Source organism: Triturus cristatus, chromosome 4_1 (genome assembly GCF_964204655.1).
Source record: "Triturus cristatus chromosome 4_1, aTriCri1.1, whole genome shotgun sequence".
NCBI classification, from domain to species: Eukaryota; Metazoa; Chordata; class Amphibia; order Caudata; family Salamandridae; genus Triturus; species Triturus cristatus.
Window position 1 is genome coordinate 779498879 of NC_140585.1, and position 21860 is coordinate 779520738.

At 43.8% G+C, this 21860-nt stretch overlaps 1 protein-coding gene across 3 annotated transcripts in view; it reads right to left on the reverse strand.

The window, feature by feature from the left end:
• Positions 1-21860, reverse strand: part of TAFA2 (TAFA chemokine like family member 2) — a 1225759-nt gene that overhangs the window by 276512 nt on the left and 927387 nt on the right. For all 3 annotated transcript variants that reach the window (XM_085653346.1, XM_085653345.1, XM_085653344.1), the window contains exon 5: positions 11334-11440. In XM_085653346.1, the coding sequence (XP_085509472.1) occupies positions 11334-11439 (106 nt within the window). In that variant the 5' untranslated portion in view covers position 11440. The remainder of the gene's footprint in view (positions 1-11333; positions 11441-21860) is intronic.

Below are 21860 nucleotides of genomic sequence, written 5' to 3' on the forward strand. Positions count from 1 at the left end.
AATAAAAAAAAAAAGCACAACTCTCCGACAGCACTCCTGGGCTCTGCGAACTTGGGTGCAGCTCTGTGCATCTGGTCTTGGTCCTCAGTGTTGCATGGTGGTGGTGGTGGTAGCGGCTTGAACATGCTCAAGCAGGCTTCTTCAGCTGTTGTGTCCCTGTGCTGTCAAGAGGAGGCCAGTCAGCTGGCCCTTGGAGTTCTCTTGGCTTGACTGGACTCTGGAAACAGTTTCTCCCTGTGCAGGACATGGCAGGCATAGTCCCTCTCTTTGATAACCACCAGGTGCAGCAGGTGCAGTCCTTGTCAGTGCAGCCTCTTTTTGCTGGTCCCTCGGTGTAGGAGGGCAGTCTGTCTTCTGCCCTTCTTCCAAGACAGTCCAAATCTGAGGTCTGGAGGCCAGGAGAGCCCCCTTTATGCTCAGAAGTGGCCTCAGGGCAGAATGCTGTTGGTAGCCAATGGGCTATCAGGTTCCCTCCCACCTGGTGACCACTTCCTGTGGAGTGCGTCATCTGGCTATCCAAGGATGCACCATTCTTCCCACTCCCAAGATGGCGAGACTCCTCTCTTGGTGTACAGAACTCAGTAGCCCACCCCTGGAGTGTGGCTACCTCAGGGCTGCATGCCTCTGGGGAAACCAGTTTGGCAACTAGTTTCACTTCTCTGCCTCCCGTGCCAGCCTGTCTAAAAGGCAACAAAGGGGCAGCTTTCCCCCCTGGGGCTACACATCTGCCCTTCAAAGATGACTTCAACTTTTAAGCTTGCCTTTTGGGGTTAACACCCAAGTGACTTCCTTCAGGAGGGATGTGACACCTCCCTGGCCTGCAATCCCTCAATGTACTGCTACCTGAGAGTCATTAGCATGTCTCTCCAGGAGGGCAGAAAGTTGTCTCGTGGAGCAGGCTCCGTGTGTACCCGGAAAGGCACAGGGGTTTTAAAGGCAAAAAAGTGGCAGTTTTGCTAAGGTTGCACACAGCAACAAGTTAAATTAATTCTCAATTGAGATACAAGTTAGGCTTAATGTAATGAGTTGTTTGATACCTTGGAGTGCCTTCTTTGGTCGCACAGTTCCAGAGTTTGCACAGCTGAGGGATTCAGAGCGTAACCCTGTACTCATCAATAGGGCGACCAATTTTTTCTACAGTAAAATGATTGTTTTGCGTGTTTTACTTCCAGGACACGCAAAGTACATGTCCTCTCTGTGTCATATGTTGCACCCTGCCTTTAGGGGTTGGTAGGCCTGCTAGAGGGATGACTTATACACATGTCCAGCGGTAGTGGTGGCTTTGCCATTGCTTCCAATGGCAAGGTTGGGCTAGCTGTGCAAGACTTATCTATCAGTCTGCAGTGCAGACATTGGTACTTGTTTTACTTGGGGGACCTCTAGAGAGGCACAATCAGTGATGCAGGCCCTGGGGTACCTCTCTAATTGACATGCCCTAGGTACCAGGGTACCATTTACTAGGGACTTACAGGTAAGTTAGCCATTTCCAATTGACTATAGCCAATTCAACATACACTTTTAGGGTCAGGACACTAGCTGTGAGGTTTAGTTAGCAGGCCTCAGTGCACTCTCAGAGTCGAAAAACCAGTGGCATCAGTCGAAAAACATGGGTGTGGCCATACAAAAAGAGGCATTTCCTTACAGAAAGCTATACAAGGCTACACCTTATCCGATCAAAAGAGAAGATAAACATGCTAACTTACAGGAGAGGAACACACACAGAATAGGGAGGAATCCAACCAATAAAGAACAGCTAACTGAGATAGAGATGAAAGCCATTGAATAATTATCAAGGGCTGACACTATAAAGAGTCTTCTGCAACATATGGCTGGAGCAGTCTCTAGTAAACTGCAAAAATGGAGACGGCATAGTAATGTTTCTTTATGTTTTGTGTACAGTTAGTAGTGGTCAGATGTGTATCGTTGCTGCATGACAATTGATAAATACAGCATTCAAAGATCTGCATCGGAATGAACTTGTTACATCAGCTGTATTGTGTATTGCGGCAAATAGCCAACATATAAGGATATGATGCTATCAATGGTCTGACTAAGAAGAGCTAATTTCCGGTAGAATAATAGGTGGTTCTCTCGCTTGACTGCAGTTGTAACTGGACTGTGGACTGTGGTTACTGATTTGCCTGTATTTCTACCTCATGTACTGACAGCACGAGTTCCTGGATATGGAGGGGAAACAATATATGGGATTCAAAAATAGCGGGTAAATTACCACATGAAATTAAGTGGGAGGACATTCGTGTGTGGAAAAGCATTAGATTTACTGGGTAAGTAGCCACAACCAGTAAAATTCCGAAATGTGTGGGTGGTGTCTGCTTGGAGATGGGGCCCATGTTGAAATTCACTTCCAACACATGGTACGTGCAAGGTACCAGACAAGGCTCAACATATCCGTAAATATTATTTACAGTGGTTTTCTGCAGAGTGGAATCCCAGAAAATGTGTTGAAATTAGTAAAAATATTCTATTCGGAGAAAATTCCGAAATCATTAATAGCTGGCCTCTGGAATGGATGGAATAGATGGCTTCATTTACAGTTCGAGATTATTGACAGAAACAACTCATTTGTGTGATGTGCAACTCAGACAGGTTTTAAAGCATGAGCAAAGAGGGCAGTTGCCCAGGTCCCACCTTCCAAGGGCCCCCCTTGTTAAGTGAATGGGGCAGTCAAAATTCCTGCCATAAGAATGCTGCTCATAAAAACAAGTTTGTTTTCATAATTCAACAGCTAAAACAAGTTTACGGAAACATATAGGCCAGATTTATTAACCCCTTCTGTGCCACGCCCTTTCCCCCTCTTGTGCCGGGCGTTTCATTAGTGGGTGGGGTTCATGACGAGATAGTCTCGTCATGGGCACAGCGCGACCGTGCTCCATGACGAGACTATCTCGTCATGGGCACAGAAGAGGTTAAGAGTTAATACTGGGGCACAGTTACACAAAGTGACACAAAGCAACACAAATTCTTACACAAGTATTTACCTCCCAGTGCAAAAAGTAGCTTTTTGTCAGCACAAATAAGCACTTTGCGTTGCTTTGCACAAACTTGTATCTAGCGGATATAACCTGGGTGTACCTGGCTGATTAGAATAAAAACCCAATTGTTTTTACGCAAAACCAGATCTACTACGATTGCCAGACTGGGCTTTCCATAAAAATAAAATAATAACACTTCCTTGATACAAGAGCTAACATGAATTAATATTTTAATTTCCCCAAACATTCCACACATTGCCTGTGTGCTGCACTGGACAGCACACATACAATGTGTGGAATGTTTAAGAATTGTCTAGATGTAGGATTTGGTACTAGAAGGGTATGCTTCCATTACAAATTCCATGGTCCACTCACCTCTACACCATTATGCAAGGGTTGTGCATGGCACTATGCAGCCTGTTTGTGTGCCAGTATAGGGGTAGTGAGCAGCAGCAGGCATTTTTATTAAATATGGTTCTGCCTTGTGCATGCTAGGCCTACCCAGTCCTAGCCCTTACGCCCTCAGGTGGCAAATAAATTTAAAAATAATCTTTCTGTGTCATTTGCCTCTCCTTACTTCACCTCATCTATTCTACCTTAACTCTCTCTCTTGACCTCTCTCTCTACTTATGTATGTATCTTCACCCTCTCTCTATCTCAGGTCTATTTACCTCACTTTTGTCTCTCATCTCTTTCTTAATATCCCAATAAGCTTTATTTGACTTCATCTTCCTCTACCTCTCTCACATGACCTTGCACATCTCTCTATCACTCTCAGCCCATATATTTATCACTTTTTTCTCCTTTCTCTACCGCAACTCTCTCGATTTACCTTACCACAATCTTACCTCTTCACCTTCCATTTCTCTCATTCTTATTTGGTCACCTTTTCTTCACCTTTCTCAATAACGTACTTGTTTCTGGCTATCTCTATTGCTCGAGCTCTGCCCCTTTTACTCTTTAGTCAACTCCCCCCTTTCTCTCTCAAGCACATCTCTTGCTCAGAAGCTTCTTCTCCATTTCAGCGCACCTGTCCACCTCAACCATATCTCTCAATCCCTTTCTTTATAGCTCCTACTACCACACAATCTCTTCCTCTCATAACTTATTACCTCTATATAAACATCACCATCCTTTCTCTATTTGACGCATATCCGTCAACTTCCTCTTTTCACTCTATACCACATTTCTCTTTCTAGCCTTCACACTTCTAACTGCCTTTCTCTTTTCCCTGACCCATATTTCTGTACTTTTTCTAATTTTTCTCTCTGCACCTTGCAGCTCTTTGTTTTTTCTCAAGTCTCTCTACTTACCTCTACCTCTCCTGCCTTTATCACTATAATTTTTCTCTGTTTCTATATTACCTTTCTCTCTAACTCACCCTTTGGGGGTACTGTATTTCTCTGCCTTTCTCTACATTTTCTTCTCCTTATTCCCGTCTTTCTCTCTACTGCACTCTAAATCTTACCTATTTCTCTACCTGTCTTTACCTACATCTTCCTCTTTATACCTCTCCTTCCTTCTGTCTATCTCACCTTTCTCTAGTAATGTACTTCCCTACCTATCTCAGATATTCTTCATCATCTCTTTCTCTACCCCTTTCTTGCTCTACTTTTAGTCTCTTGCTATACTGTTTTCTTTAGATCTATGTCCATCGCCTGTATCCTGCCCCTTCCCCTTTCTCTTACTCAGCAGGTAACAGGTAACAGTATAGCCACAGGCATACACACGTTTAAAGAAGAGAAGAAGGACAAGGCAGAGGGAGAGAAATTATGAGAAATTTAGTAGATTTTAACCACGGGAGGGTGAAAATCTTCAGAGTAGCACTTTGATTTTCACTGTTGCAGCAGGATACATTTGTGATTGCAAATATTTGGTAAGCAATAAGTGCATATGCCTTATTTTAATATAATGCACTAGTCTGTTAAACATCTAACAACCTGGCCTTTGCATGTTTGTCCTGCAATGGAAGTAACAAGATAGTTAGACACTGAAATTCACATAAAATGTTGCTGTAGTAAGTAAAGAAACTAGATGCAAACTAAAAAAAAAAGAAGTGGCTTTATCAATGCTTCTTCAGTTTTCTTTAGTAATGTTTGGCTGGCAGGTACCAAGCAGTTTGAGCTTTCGGCTGTTTTTTATGTTTTTCAGTTTCTGCCCGTATAATATATAATTCAATATTAGGTGCCCTAAAGTAGGCTTGAAAAGGGGGTAATAAATTGTAAGTTATTCTAAAAAAGGTGTCTCAAAATACATACGCCCAAGAGCACACAAATCTATGTGATGTCACTGATGCAAATTGTTGATGTGGTGATTGCTCCGTATAACCAATGTTATGTAGCGTGACAGAGGCACTTGACGGAGAGCACCCGATTAGAGCACCGGCGGCAAGTATTGAATGAATGAAGACTGGGACATTAGGATAATTGGGTAACCACGCTCGAGCACAGTGAAAATAGGTCAGAGTCGACATGACCTTATATTCTATAATATAGAAAAAGGAAATAACTCACAAACAGGGATTGAGGACAATCCATAATTAGTGTGAGGGCTTATAACCGCCAGGCTAACAATATTTATTTGAAGTGAAACGGTGTAGTGAATTCCCTAATTCAGCAATTGGAAAATAGAGGTTTAAGCGTCTCATCTCTAGCTCTAGAAGAGGATACACACCCCACTGATGTGACACCTACATCATTGATTAATCAAGCAGTGGTGACTTTAAGAGATTTTCCATATTGTATCCTCTTATACCCCTACCACTCGCCTAAAATTGGTATAATTGTACGGTCGTGAAGAAGGTGGTTAAAACGTGCAAAGACCACCGAAACGTATGTCGACCCGTCTGTGTTTGCACCCAACCCACAACACGGTCATGGAGACTCCAACATCTTTGTCCCTTGTTTGACCATTCTGTGTATGAGTTCTTGGGTGGGTTGTTAGTGTGGATGGTATGTAAGACATTGAATGTGGATGAAAGAGGTAGCATGAGTATGCGATGAAGTGTTAGGGGTTTTGTGAAGAAACTTATACATTGTGTGCAAAAATGGTCACGATATTTGCATTTGTATAAATGGTACAACATCTATGTCTAAACAAGGAAAAATGGAAAAAAGTATTTATAGAATATATGGTTTTTAATGTTTTTTGTATACCAATAATAAAAAAAATCTAAAAGAAAACAATAAAAGTGTTTGATAAAGCAATATTGTTGTACGTCTCAGAAAATATATTATTAATCTAGATGAGCAGTTCTAGCCCTAAAGAGCAAAGAAATAGAGGTCAGGTGGGAGGTTTTTTAGTACATTGTTTGGATTTCTTGTCCCCCTTTTCTCCCAGACCTTTCATGTAATATTTAGAGGGGGTCCCTTTTGTAGGAACCAATGGGAACATCCATACACAAAATGTGCAAGTTGGCCTTCCAATCAGGATTATTTCCCTTCTCTATCTTTTCTCATGATTCGTGGAGTCCCACCCCAGGTGCCCAGTGTGTGGGTTCCTGTGAAACCCGGAAGCAATGGGTCGATCGGTCACAAATAGTAAGCCATTCTGATGTGCAGTTGCAAACATGCACCACAACATGAGCACTGTGAACATTAGTATTTTGTCATTTATTTACTGCCATCTGTCTAAACACTCTGAAATTCCCAAGTGCATATGAAGCCTCCATGCCACCGTATGTTAAAAATAAGTGCGTAATTAACGGCGCGGAGCAGCAGCAGCACGAAAACACACCCATGACACCTCGCCTACAGTAGCTCTCCTCGCGTATTCTCACTGCCAAGCAAGAAAGAGGGGTTTTATGAAGGTGGGTGGGGAGTGCCTGGTATGTCTTTATTGAGAATCTACAACTTTCTGAAAGAAAATGTCTCCAGCCGCTTCTTCACCGCTAATTAACCATTCGATGGAGTGAAAACTGGGATTGGAGAGGAACTAACAGGTTGTGTGGAGACGCCTCCAGGGGCTCTCGGTATGAAAGGTGATTTTGTTGCATGCTGGATATGTTAATTGATGCCAACGAGTTTTGCAGAATGAAAGACTTGCGCTGTTTATGATCATTTGTAATGTTTTGGTGTGAAAGAAATAGGAAATGTGTTATTTAGACTTGTCCCCTGCAGAGATAACCCACTGTCTTACATTCATTTACTCCTCCATGTGGAGAATCAAATCGTGATCGGAAAAGGGTACTTCAGATGAATATATGATTTGAATAACCTATTCGCAACTTCTAGTGATTAGGAAGTTTAGCTGACGACGGCGTCCTGTGAGTTTTCTCACAGTCGTTCGGAGACAGAACTCGATGTGCGAGCGCGCAGGTAGGCAGCGGGCCCTGTGCCGAGAAACATTGATAACCATGGCTACAATGCTTTCGAATTAAAAAACATTTTAGACCCCCTAGTAGCTCGGTTTTGGCAAGCAGTGAAATTCTTATTTACATAAAATAATTGCCGCTGTCATGTACTGGGGACATTTTGTTGGAGAATATAGTTGCCGTCTTATAGAATTGAAAAAAGCAAACACAATCAGCATTGAGTTGAGATTTAAGCATGCTTCTTTTTCTGGAGTGAAGAGACCGAAATGTGAATTGATTGTGGTTTTCAAGATGCATGCTGACTAGAGCCTGTGCGTATGATCTGAATTCAGTGCTTAATTTGCTGGAGTGCTCGTCAAGAGGCCCTTGCAGCTTGCAGCACACATTGCCCCTGCCATTGGGCCAGTGATAGTAATAACACAACTACTAGCCATAACACTCCTACAAGTGTGACAATTCAGACTAAAACAGGCACCCAAAGCTATAAGAACGGCTTGGGTGGCAGGTATTAGCCATTTCTAATGCATATTGAATAAGTAATTAACTGTTGTTGTGGTCATCTTTAAATTAGCTAGACAGTGTCACCTTGTGGCTTACTGTCATGATCACTGGTGTTGACAATTAAGTGCCAGTGCCGAGCACGGAAACCACCGGCTCAAATTAAGCACTGTCTGAATTAGATGCACGGACGTCATTTAGGGGTCGCAGCCGTGACCACTGGCATGTCCCTTGTGACCCCTGGCGCTGCCTTTCCGACCCCTAGCATCATCAGTGGCAAAATCAGTACCAGGAACATAAGAAGCTCGTCCTTCTGGACGTTGGTGGGGGCTTCATCACCTCTATTTTTGTATTATTTTTTTTTAAATAGCTGTGATATGATTGTCCCTAGCATCTGAGGTAAATCTATAAATGCTGCGTGCGTGCTTGCAGCTTTGAGTGTGTTTATGTAAGAGAGAGTGTGTGTTTTTTGGAATGTGTGTGTATGTGTAGGCAGAGTGTGTGCATGTGTCAATACATGTGTATATGTAAGCGTGTGTATGTGTAAGCATGTGTATGTGTGAGTGAAAGTGAAGGTCAAAAGGCATGCGACGTCACTTCCACTACCCCTGGCATTTTGGTGAATTGACATCCATGAATAGATGCCAAGGCACTGTCCTGTTGCGCGCATTCTGAGGGCGCGACAATGGCTGAACTTGGGGTGATCTCTTTCTGCAAATCTCTTCCTTTAGTCGCGAGACTGTAAGTCTTCTATTAATTAAAACATTTCCACTATTCTGCCTCTTTTTTCGCGTGCAGCATTTTTTCTCCTGCAAAGAACAGCTAGCATATTCAATGTCCCTTGCAGGGCAGGGCAACACTTGAAATTGCCACATCAACGCCACTAAAAAAAAACAGAAAAGACGTTTGAAAACCTCTAACCATGTTCTTCGACGTGCTAAATTCAAAGAAGCAAAGTGTTGAAAGGACTCCGATGCAGTCTGCATTCTCTTTACTGTCATTACTTGCATTTTCCCTCGCTGGAGCGATCTTGCAAGGCCACGCATTTTCAAATGTGCCATCCATTCCAAATGGAAACCCCGCCTTCGTCATAATTTAATGGAAATTGGCAAAAAGAGAGAAAAAATAGCCTTTCACCTCACCTCCAACCCCCCCCCCCCCCCCCCCCCACACACACACACACACACAATCACACGGCGCTACGGCTCCGAAGTCCCCCCGCCCCTTGCGAACATACGACATTTAATTGTAAGCCCAGTTAATTGTCCAGTTTGTAAAACCGCAATGAGTCGCCTGCGCAGGCGTCGCGCTTACAACAGATAGCCGCATCCTAAGATGATGGCTCTTATGAAGGCGCCCCAGGGACGGCACACGTCTTAACAACTTTAAAACAGTCCTCCCATCTGGGCTGGCATTACCAATGATTACAGCGCCGGAGTCATATGCCAGATTGGGTGTATTCCGCTGCGCGCCCCAGCTCCCTAGGGTGCCAGTGTGCATGCGACACTAATTTGGTGCATATGTTCGGCTCGCTGCACACCTGAAGGTCTGCGGTTTCTGGGGAGTCTCTTTCTTCATACCCAAGACAGGGAAAAACAAGCTGCCACGCGCCTTCTCCTTGGAGATGCGTGTTTGAGGAGGACTGTGGATGGCGAAGGCAGCGAGGCGGCTTGCTTCAGACTCGCCCGCAGGGAGACAGCGGTGATATTTGCAGACAGTAAACAATATGCAGGCGAGCTTTGTATGTGCAAAGGTGAAATCCGCGCTCCACCCTGCCCTCCTTGGAAATTTAATTCCGGCAAATCTATGTAATCTCAAAGCCATCTTTCATCTTTCAAGGAGTTGGCCAAAGTAAAGCACCTGATTGGCGATTGTTTCATTTGCAGCAATAAAACCCCAGATATTTAAACGCTTATTTTACCCTGGGAATATCACCGAAGAAGGATGAATTTTGGCTCCTAATCGTACTGGACTTTTTTTTGCTTCCTGTCTGTTAGTTTTATTCTCATCTCGTATAGCTCAGCGCTCAGAAGTTGTTCTATATGAGAACCCAGCGCTATACAAAACACCAAAAAAGGCAATATGGACTACATTGATTACTTGTGATTGAACTGCGTTGTTTATTTATTCCCCACCAACTCAGTCCGTACCAGACCTAAATACGACATTTGATCCGGCCATCAATGCATGCTGCTTCTGTGATGTGTTATGGGTTTTTACATATTGTCCTATAAGGAGAGTTACCTCTAGCATTCCAAGCATAGCTGGCATTAAAATGGTAAGTATGGGAATGGTCGCCCTCTGGGCGAACGTCTGTTTATATGGAAAAGGTTGCATACGTAGGATTTGACAGTCCCATAGATGAATTGTGTATTAACTAACTACTGTTTAAAAAACATAACAAGGTACCCAAAAGAAAAAATACAGCCCATCATAGACTGCCAGAGTTTTACTGGTGTCAGCAGGGTGTGTCTCTTCTGGTCACCATATCAAGGAGATGAGGTCTGTTAACAACAATATATATCAGATAACAAGTATTTTTTCATGCCAAAGTGGAAGTTGGGTGGGGACCATGCAGAGAGTGGGGGACAGTGGACTTTTCTTTCCTGTGTGTTCCAAAATTGCAGTATGTAATTGATGCGGGTAATGAACCTGTCCACATTAAACACAAACCCACTTGACTGCCCATATCACAATCTGAAATCAAGAATTGATTTGCTTTTTAGAGAAAGAAGACACTTGGATAGACATGAATTTCCAGGTTCCTTAAATTGGCCAAGTAGAACAATCCACACTTCTTCTCTAATAGGGTTGTGGATTTGCACGTAAGCCCATTCAGGGTAATGGTTAGAGCTGTGTGTCAAAAGGGTGAGTGATATAATCATTAATCACGAGCGCTGTCTTAATTGGGGATGGTTTTTAGAAGAACATGTAAACTTCAATATCATTTAGACGTGGCTTAGTTTACTACTAGTAATAGACTCTTTTTACCCTCAACACTGCTCATCAGAGGGGAAAACTAGAACCGGCTTTTCCACTGAACTCAATCCTCTCTGAAAGAATGTTGATGGCTGCAGATACTGCTGAGAGTTCCAGTGGCCCCAATATGGCTGCCACCGACTCTGTTAAGAAAGACACCCTTCATGTACGTTCATTTCAACATAACAAAGAGATGCATACAAGCAAACAAAAAACTCATCACACTGTTGTCAACATCATGGAAGCACCCAATAGTACCTGTTGGTGCCCTTCAGCAGAAGTCCACAACACAGATGAGAAAGAATAGGAATGGCAAGAGCTATTGAGGGCAATAAGCACCTCAGAATATGAATATTTAGGGGTTGTCAAGCCATCTTTCCATTCTGTCCCTGTCTCAGCCAAGTGAACTGATGTTTCTCATTGTTCTCTCACTATGTGGAAGCCCATGACATTACTTGACATTTTAACATAAGCCCGTGGTATCACCATAATAGCATTTAGTACACATCTAGTGCTACATTAAATATATAATAAAAATGGGATGCACATACCTTTATGATGGTTTGCCCCTGCTGCTAATTTTCCCCACAGAGTTACGACAAATATTACTATAAGCAGTTTTCCTTTTGTTGCTTTCTGTAGGTATCTCTTATTCATCCTGTATAAAAAAGAAACATTTAGGTATTAATGAAAGTGTTTTGTGCACTGTACAATAGCTTGTTAATTTGGCTATCAAGAGTACCATTTTCAAAAATGAGTATCATTTGTTATAAATATAACATTTTATTTATTATTCACAATTAGCCTGCTTTGCTTGTGAAGTACACGAGCAGGGATTGGAATGATATCCTAGCTAGCAAGGCTTCATGGGAACATTTTTTGTAGAAATACATAAACATTGAAGTAGTCTTTATTGATAAGGGTTATTCAGCCTGTGAGAAAATGTTGGGGTGGCTGAGAATCCACCCAAGTAATAATGTCACTATCTTGTTAGGTCAGTAAAGGTTTCAGTGATTTAAACGAAGCTCAACCACTGGCAGCTATGGTGCAGAGCAAGCAGGCGTATTTAAAAAAAAACGTGTAAAGCATTTAGAAGTACCAAAGAGTTAAAATGTCGAAAAACACAGCTCACTAAAAATCCCACTCCAATTTATAAACATAGGCAATAATTTAATGAACAAAATGACATGAAAACAATATAAAAGCAATAAGGGCACCCAGTGATATGAATTAAACATTTAAAAAATAAAAATAGCACCAAAAAGGGCTAGGCACCAACCACAATCATCTGGTTGCGCTTGACTGGTACCTACACATATTTTAAGGCTGGTTGTGCACAGGAAGGATACAGAAGCTGCGTTCCACCTGGTCTGAAGTTTTACCTTCTGACTTAGTCTTTGAAATGGAAGTCAAAAATCCTCAACTGAGCAAGGGAGCATGCTGTGGCAGAGAAGGGTTCCATGAGGCTGAAAAGCCATTGGATGAGGTGCTAGTTAAACCATTGACTATAAGGGGGAAAGCTCTGTTTGAGGGAAATTCAAAATTTGTACCCCACGAAGGTTCCTCTTCAGCTGATAATTTTGGTGTCTTTACCCGGTGAAGATCTCTACGATTGGACTAAGTTCATTTTTTGGAGCTTGGATTCCAACTGTGGGGCAAGGCTGCAAGCTGTAGCTGAACAGGACTCCAGAAGCCTGGATACGCTCTACGCGATGTGCCGCTGGAATGGATTTGCTGCTGCGGAAAAGCTCCAAGTGGGAGCAACTTGAATCATTGTCCTAGCGGAAATGCACATTTTTCTCATTGACTTGGCAGGGTTGTCCCAGTCCTCCAGAGGTCTTTGGAGCCAAAATGTTTTGAAGTCCTCCATTTTTCAGGCTGTTTGGAGGAGTACACTATGTCACAGTCACAGTCAAGGGTCCTAGGATCTCAGGAACAGCATTTGGGGGTCAAGACTCACTTCATCAGAAGCCACTAGCATCCAGGATAGGTTCAGATGGAATTGATCAGCTGGGCTCCACCAAAAAAGAAGTTTTTTTCATCTTTTCGTAGTTCTGTAGTTTAACAGAAGGTCAGCCAACTGACTATTGGAGTTCACTTCTTTTTCCTCGGTACAAGTGGGAGCAGGTCCAGCCTCTTCTGTCTTTCACATGCCCAGTAGTGTTCTGAAGAAGGTGCCCAATAACCACACATTTATGCCTGCCACTAGTCTGTGGTAGAAGAGACCCCTGGCCCTTCCCTGACAAATAGAGTAAAAGTTTGCAAGGGTAATCCTACCCATGTTTGTGGCAGTTCCTAGTTGAATTACAGTAAACAATCCCACACTGCACCACTCTATCTACATCGAACAAGGCAAAACCCTTCTCTCTGTGCAGAAACTGTGTGCCCAACCTCCAGAGGCGTGACCAGGGAAATTAGCTACCCCTCGTCTATGGCCTCTTCAAATCTGGGGGCAGCTCCTCCCACTGAGATTGGTGTCTTCCTGATTGGGGGAAGAAAAAAAGAAGGATGCTTTCCAGGTGTCAGCTTGTATTTGCCTCTGAGAGGGTAGACCTCTTTGAAGTTAATCAATTTCCTGGGCACTAGATGGTCATCCTGCCAGAGGAACAGACACACCTCCCCACACCCAATGCCTTTGTCCTGTTCTGGGAGCAGCTTTCACACCTCATCAAGTGGGCTATTCAGCTACCAGGTGATTGCTGGAGCTCATGCAAATGGGCCTAACGAGGCTTTAGATAGGTAAAATGTAACTTTCTAAAAGTACCTTTTTGCTAATAGTTATTAAAAATTCAATTTTACCATTACATTGGATTTTGATGGGCAATTAAAAAGAGTCTTCAAATTACATTTCTAGCTGTTTTTTTAACCTAAATGTAATAATGTAACCCAGTGTTTTCCTATGGAACAGCCAGCCTTGCTACAGGGAAAATAGTTGTGGGGCTTTTTCACTGTAAGGACCTATTCAATATTACATTTTAATATGTCCTACCTTTAATTACCACACACCCTGCCTTATGGGCATTAAGGCCTACTTGGGTGTGACTTATTAATATTGAAGAGGAACGTTTAAGCCTGTCAAAATACATTATTTTGACAGGTTGAATCAGCAGTCTCAAATTGACACTTCCAGGCTACAATATTAGGCTTGCAGTCATGCTCGTACTACTACTGTAGTGGGTGGCACAATGGGTGCTGTAGCCCACTAGTGGCATGTAAATTACACACCCTAGGTATACTTTGTCCCATATGCTAGGGACTTAAAGGTAAGTTAAATATGCTTATTAGGAATATGAACAATGTCCACATGTTTTAGAGATGGGGTAAAGGCTCTAGGTTGTTGCAGAAGGAGGGGGTTCAATTTTTAAGAGTAAGGGCCCTCACACACCCTTGAGGGTGTCATGCTTTTTGTTTTTTTAATCATAACATGTTAACCCAGCGAATAAAGCATCTCTTGGGATTCCTGTTATTGTTTTTATGACATACCCTCCCTTCACTTCTACTCAAACTCCTTTACCATACACCCCACCACTTCACTCTTCTCACATTGGCAAAAAGAAAAGACCTCCGGCAAAGAGCCCCCGCGGGGCTCGTTGGGCATTGCAGTGCCGGCCCAACGAGGAGCTGCCCTATGATGAAGAATGACACCCTCAGGGGTGTGCGAGGGCCCTTGCTCCTACAAGGGAACTCCTCCTCCTTCTGCAACAATCTAAAGCCTTTTCCCCCTTTTTTCTCCCTCCCCCTTTAGGAACTGAATGCTTGTTGTTTGACCAATATAACCCAGAGGGACATATGCAGGACCTGTTACTAGTCCCGGTCCCTCCAGTTCTTATGTCTTAAAGCCTCTTTTTGTGTCAGATGTTGGAAAAAAACAACTCCTGGTCTCACCCACAGATTCCACGCTTCATGAGAAGTTTTCTGTGCTCCAGATTTCTATCCATCAGTATTTACAAAAAGCAATCTCTCAGTGAAATCATTTAGAAATTGTTCACATTTTTGTAACAACTATTCAACAAAAAGTCCACTATATCTGTCTTCAACTGCAATATATTGCCCTATTTGTATTTTTTATATTTTACGTTTTGGGGATACTTTAATTCAAATGAATACAAGCATCAAGTGAACCAACACTTTATTACAAAATATATACAAATATGAATTAATATATAGAAAATATACAAAGAAAAATTAATTCTTGGGAGATATAGATACAGAGTTAAAGTGCATGGAAACATGGACAGTACCACATTTTAAAAAGTTAATTATATTTAACAAAGCCAAAAATCCGGAATTCAAAAGCCCTGTATAATATTGTAAATTACTCTGTGGGCAAATCAATTAACATCTGAATAGGACTATTCAACTCAGATATTTTTACCAAAATCTACCTTCTCAATTGAACTACATTTTAATAACTGGTAAAAACAACCCCTGAATGGATTTTCTAGCTGTTTCTAGCCCGGAATTCTGAGAAATTAAGTTTTCGTACATACCAGAGCACTTTCCGCTCACATGTAATCTGCACGGTTAAGCAAACTAAAATGGCAGACCCGAAGCCACATTTTTCCAGTCACAAATATCAGAGGTGTAAATGTATACTGCAGCCCACATGTACACTTCCTGTGCCAATTTACTATTGTCTTACTTAAAAGTTAAATAAGCCAATTGAGTGCATGAGTCTAAATAGTAGTCTCATAATACCAGAGGCAAAATACCAGTGAAACTAGACCCCAAAAAGTTGAATAAAACCCAGGAAGACCACACAGAAAAGTAACATCATAACTTATTTAAGTAGCAAGTAGTTGAAGAATTCAACCATACCTTGCATTCGCAGGCTACCTGTAAACATCATACAACTCTTTCTTACAGAAATGCTCACATTTTGAAATAGGAATTATAATGACTTTCATGTAAGCAATCCATTGTGGTGAATGACCCTGGGGACTCAGAATAATCTATTTAATGCAAAAATAAAGGTCACTGGCATGTTTGCGTTATAATCCAAATGTATATAGTCACAGAGCTAAATTAAAGCGCCTTGTGAATCTTTATGGAACCATCTAATCATACTATTCAACATCCCATCAGCAGAGAAAAAATATTCTACTGCATTTTTACTAACAAGTAATTTGTCAGCACTGTCGCCAGCTCAGACATATATTTTTCACTAACAAGGTTTAAAGCGAGCAGAAAAGATTGCAGATATGATAGTTCACTGTTTTGGTTCACACATGAACATTAGATCAAAAAGTGGTAATATCAGATTAATTCAAAGTCAAAAGTGGTCTGCTGTTTGCACAGCAATGCGGTTATAAAGACCTTCTAAGACTGCCAAGCGGATCAGCACGACGATTGAATAAGGATGGAAGAAAGAAGAGAGGTACCCAATAGGAATACAATCAGGCTTAAGTTAAAAGGGCCTATCGACTATCAGCCATCATTCCTGCAATAGATAACAACTATTGTAGCAATATTATGGGTTAAGTTGGTCAACAGCACTAATAGCTTTAATAAGCGCTAATCCAGAAGATGATATTATCAATTACTCACTTATGAATGGCATAACAACTGCATGTTCACTCAAAATGATTTAGGGTGTGATTGATCTACTTGTAACCAGAAAATAAAAAAATGCTATACACTAGAGCACTCCTTTATTTTGACTTAGATGCTTCATTCTATGGAAGGGCAAATATCCTGATTCAGGAACAAACTCCTAAATCAAATGATTTTGATGAGAGAATCGTTCCAGGTAAATCCTGGTGAAAACCATATGACAAAAAGTGCACATCCGCATGCCTCAGAATTGGGACTCAAACATGCAATTCGCCCATTATTCCGTGCGTAAATGGGAATGAGGTGTAAACTGTGCACTGGGTAGATAAGAAAACCCATGCTACTGGAATTTACCAGCTGCGCAATTTGTGCCAGAGTTTGTACCCCAAAAGAAATGAAGGTCTTGGTGCTTCCAGGGTGATGCAGCCGGGGTCGGAGGGGGCCGGACAAGCATCGCAAACGGTGCGGAGCCCTGAGATTGAGCACGGGCGCTTCCCCATGCTAAAACGCTCCTGTGACCCAAGGACGGCCCGAGCACAGTGAGGGGGCAGAGTAAACCCCAAATTAGGACCTTACCATCAAATACGGTCCTGTCCCAGGGCGGCTGTGTCGACTCCTTCTGAGCACCAGATAGCTCTTCCCACTCATGCCGATCCACAAGCTGCCTCATGCCGCTTCGGCTCTTCTGGCTGTGGCTGCAGTAGCTCTGCAAGTTCAGCAGATCTACTGATGACTTTAGGGTCAGTCTCCCACAGAGGCAGGGGCAGGAAACTCATGCTTTCACTTAGCAAAAAGGGAGAGGTGAGCAGTGGGGAGGAAGTGATTATTATCCAGAGGAGACTGGGAAGAGAGCAGTGGTGGTAGAGCCACTGCACACGTTGAGCCCCTTGGTTGCGCTATTTAGCAGCCAATGTTGAGCTTCCGTCCTAGTCCTACCAATAGTCCTGCTGCCCCCTGCAGGGCCTGAAACATCTGCCTAGAGACTGCCGGCAAGTGACTGTTGACACAGGATTGGGGGCTCACTGTTTGGGATTACCGCCGTTGACTGTTCTGTCTTCAGCTCTCTTTCTCTCCTCACGGAAACCTGGATGAACTCCACCTCCACCCCAGATATCGCCACTGCCATCTCGGATGTCTGTAAGATCATCCACAAGGACCACATCAACAAACCGGGTGAAGGTCTCACCATCCTACACAAAAGCACCATCTGACCTCACCACCCACTCGGACGACCACTCGACCAACATGGAGCACCTCCACTTCTAGGGCCAGACCAACCTGAAGACCACCCTTCATGACACCCTCATCTACAGACCCCCCTGACCTTATCCACCTTTCAGCAGCTCCATCAACTTCATTGCTCCGCAGGCTCTCACCTCTTCAGACTACATCCTCCTCGATGACCTCAACTTTCACCTGGACAACCCCTATGAGAAGAACACATTGTCCTTGCTAGAGAACCTCGCCACCGTCAGACTCAAACAGCAGGTCACCTCCCCAACACACTCAGCAGGACACACACTCAAACCCATCTCTCCATCAGTGACAACATCACCTTCAGCGACACCACTGAGCTGCTTTGGACCGATCAACGCTTTGTCCACTTCTCCTTCATGAAACCCACCGTACACCACCACGCCCACTGCAAACCTTGCAGAAGTTGGAACAAGGTCACCAAAGAACAGCTGACCACCTCCCTCAGCAAAACCCCACCTTTGACTTCCACGAACGTCAATACCTCAGCACACAACTTACATCGATGGATATCTAACTGCGCCGACACACTGGCTCCCCTCAAGAAAGCGCCAGGCAAGAGACACTCCAAAAAATCCAGCTGATTCTTTCCCGCCCTTTTGACTCCAAATACACCTGTAGACGACTCGAGAAGAGATGGAGGAGCAGCAAGACCCTTGAAGACTACTCAGCCTTTAAAACTGCTGTCACCGCACACCTCCACCTCATTAGAACAACAAAGATGTGGCCCTTCAAGAAAGGATCAATGACAATGCACTCAATAGCAAAGAACATTTCGCCATTGTCAAAGAATTCGCCGAACCCAACACAGAGACAGCAGACATCATACCCTCCCAAGACCTCTGCAACTACCTCAGCACCTTCTTCCACTACAAGACTAAGGAGATCTATGACAGCTTTAACAGCCTTGACACCCAAGGCCCTCTCACCCCACTCACAACTACTGCACCCAATTACGCAGGACCTCCGCAGACCCTGCCCAGCTGGACTCCCCTCACTGCTGATGACACCCTCAAGATCATAAAGAGCATCCACTCCAGAGCCCCCTCAAACCCCTGCCCGCACCACATCTTCAACGAAGCAGGCATCTCCATCGCCCTGAACTCTGCCACACCATCAACTGCTCCATCAACTCCGCCACATGCTCCGAATGCTGGAAACACGCAAAGATCAACCCCTTGCTAAAGAAACCCTCTGCCGACCAGAATGACCTCAAGAAATTCAGACCCACCTCTCTGCTCCCCTTCCCAGCCAAGGTCATCGGAGCAAACTACATCCTGGACTTCTGCCAATCTGACTTCCAAAGCAACCACAGCATAGAGACCACCCTCCCCGCTGCCATAGACAACATCCGCACCCTCCTCGACCAAGGAGAAACTGCAGCCCTCATCCTTCCGGACCTCTCTGCCGCCTTCAACACCGTCTCCCACCACACCCTTCCTCTCCACCTCAGGCAATCACTGTCACTGCAGCAATTCAGTACGGACCTCAAGACCTGGCTCTTCGATTGAACCACAGTGCCTTTCGACCGATCAACAGTTCCCCCCTCCAACCCTCCCCCAGTGCCTTGTGATCCTTACAGGTGAGTAGTCATGCATTACCAGTCACCTGATTGATCGATTGATTGATTGATTGATTGATTGATTGATTGAGAGAGCGCTACCTAGCCCAATGGCACAACAGGTTTAAAGAGGACTGCACCTCTTAACTGCTGGTGTCAATCTGGTCCAGGCTGACAGCGATCATTTTTTTAAATATCTCCCGATATATTATTTATCTGTAGGATGGGTTGGTGTTCTCAGTCTAGTTCTATCTAGCTAGAAGTTTACATCAGTTCAAAAACGCTGGCACAATGCCCACATTAGCAAGCTCAGCAGAGAAGCCAAGGATTAAAAGTGAAGAGAACCGGACTACACTTTTTTCCACCTCGAGATGTTTTCTGCACAGTAGATTAGGTTGTGCAAGACGTCACCTTCCAGTATCGTAATTCATCACCTCCATTTAGAACTAAATTCTCACTGTGAAAATCACAAAGGTGCCTGGAGGCGATGCATAGCACAGCGGCAGCAATGCAAAAATCTCACTCCCTTTCATACATAGCGCGCATCCAAAATTGATTACACAGGTTTCCAGCACTGTATATGCAAAACATATGCTAAATCTGCCACTTTACGCCCCCTCCTGCCAGTAGACGCTTTGGAATTTCTCACATAACAACATTTCCTGGGAGATACAATAAATTCTACGTCTGCGCATTTCCAATCTTTTTTTCTTTCTAGCAGCCTCAACGGGTGGAGCGCGGACGCCCCTGAAAGCTGCACCGTTTGAAGAGAAAGGTCGCTGAGAAGCACATACTCATTTGCATTCCTAATCCTAGACCTCCATGAAAACCATATGCTGCATCCCCAGTGTGCAGCTTTTCAAAGGAAACGCACTGCTCTGTATTCTGCAGGAATAAAGCAAGATCTGCACTACTTTTCTAGGCTGAATCACCTCCCCTGGAGACTGCATGAATACTCACACCTCTCCCCTCAATCAGCATACCTTCAAACAAGCTGCAACATTAAATACTTTTGTATTTCTTCAGTAAACGTCAAACAGGGGTGTCAAAGAGTAAATAATGACACTCAAAGTGTGCTTTTCATTGAGGACATATATAAAAGGAAGGGTCAGGCGCTGAAAAAACAGATGGCGGGTATGTCGATGATGGACCGCCGTCCGTAAGAATGAACATCTATTCGCCAAGCCCATTTCGGCTGCATTAACCACTTTAGTCGTCAAAACACACTGCCTGAATAAACAGCTTGATCCAACATCCTGCGATCAAACTTCTCATTCATCATGGTTTACACTTGAGCCAAATCCTTGGATTCCACCCTACTCACCACCTGAAGAATGGGCCTCAAGTGAATCAGCTGGTTGATCAGCCAAGGTTCAGCTCAAGCTGTTCCGGAAGGTAACCAACCCCATTCTGACCTCTGAGTGCGCGGGAGCTTGTCACCAGCACTCGGCCAGGTGGATCACTGCTCCCCGCTGCACCCCGCTACAGTTCTGATAACTTGGAATGTAACAAATTGATATCGTTGGGAGGGCAAACATGAGATATTACTGAGTAATTCTACATCAGGCACCATATTCAAAGATTATTTCGACATAAGGAGTGTACTTCTCTCTGTATATCTCCATGATCACATCGCTCAGTTTGGTCGCATCCAGTGTCCTGCACCATCCGCTCTCACAAGTGTTATCCCCGCCTCCTCTCAAATATCCCACCAGTCATCTCTGATGTGGGAGGAGCGGGATCCAGCTCTGGATGGGGGAGTGGGACCATTGTCAAGGACAGCTAGCTGCACTCTCTGCTGATTTGGGTCGCTGCAGTAACGCTGTCATTTTATACCCATGTCTTCACCTTCTCTGTGGAAGTTCCTTCCATACATTCTGCAGAGTCTCAGCAGTAACACTCCCTCTTCACCATCATCAGCACTCCCAGCTTCACTCTCCATGACCTCCCTCACTTGCATGGGCAGACACAGTTTCAGATCTGGGGAATATGAATTTGGCACATGTCTCTCAGCTGCATCATTGCTCGTTAGCCATCACTGAAATCGACAACGCAAGTCTCCTGATTCCGCATTTCTAAATCGCATGCGCACAGCGCCTCTGCGGTGCTTTTATTGGACGACGCTCTGAGACTGCAGAAGAAGGTGCCATGTGCTATAGAGGGTCTCTATGCCAAATGGAACTGGCCTCTTTTGATGGGACCATGATAGTGCTTGTGGCATTAACCATTATTGATTATTTCAGTAAAGGTTCTTGTTTTAGCCAAACTTATGACTGCAGGTTGCATTTTATTCAGGACTAGCCTCCTGCACATTATGCCTTTAGATCTTTTCTCAGTAGTACATTTAGTTCATGACCCTTCGCACCAGGATCCCTCCCCTCTGCTCAAGTTACAGTGAATTGGTGATTCTGGACCACATCATTCTACGCTCCAGAAGTTAACAGGGCTTAGATAAAATTCCCTCTGATCCCCAGAACCAAAAACCCTCTCTCTTTTCTAGGCAAGCCAAAACGAGGTGCTACGGACCATGAAGCACCATGCTCTGGTCCAGACTCATGACCCCTAAATTGGACTACAGAATCACAGTGCTCAAAAGAACAAACATCACCCAATTTAATTCGACTGCATTCTGTTTCTGTAACACAAGATCACGCGCACTGCTGAAGACCTTCCTCCGACTGGAGGTGAACGATTTGAATGTGAGGTTCTG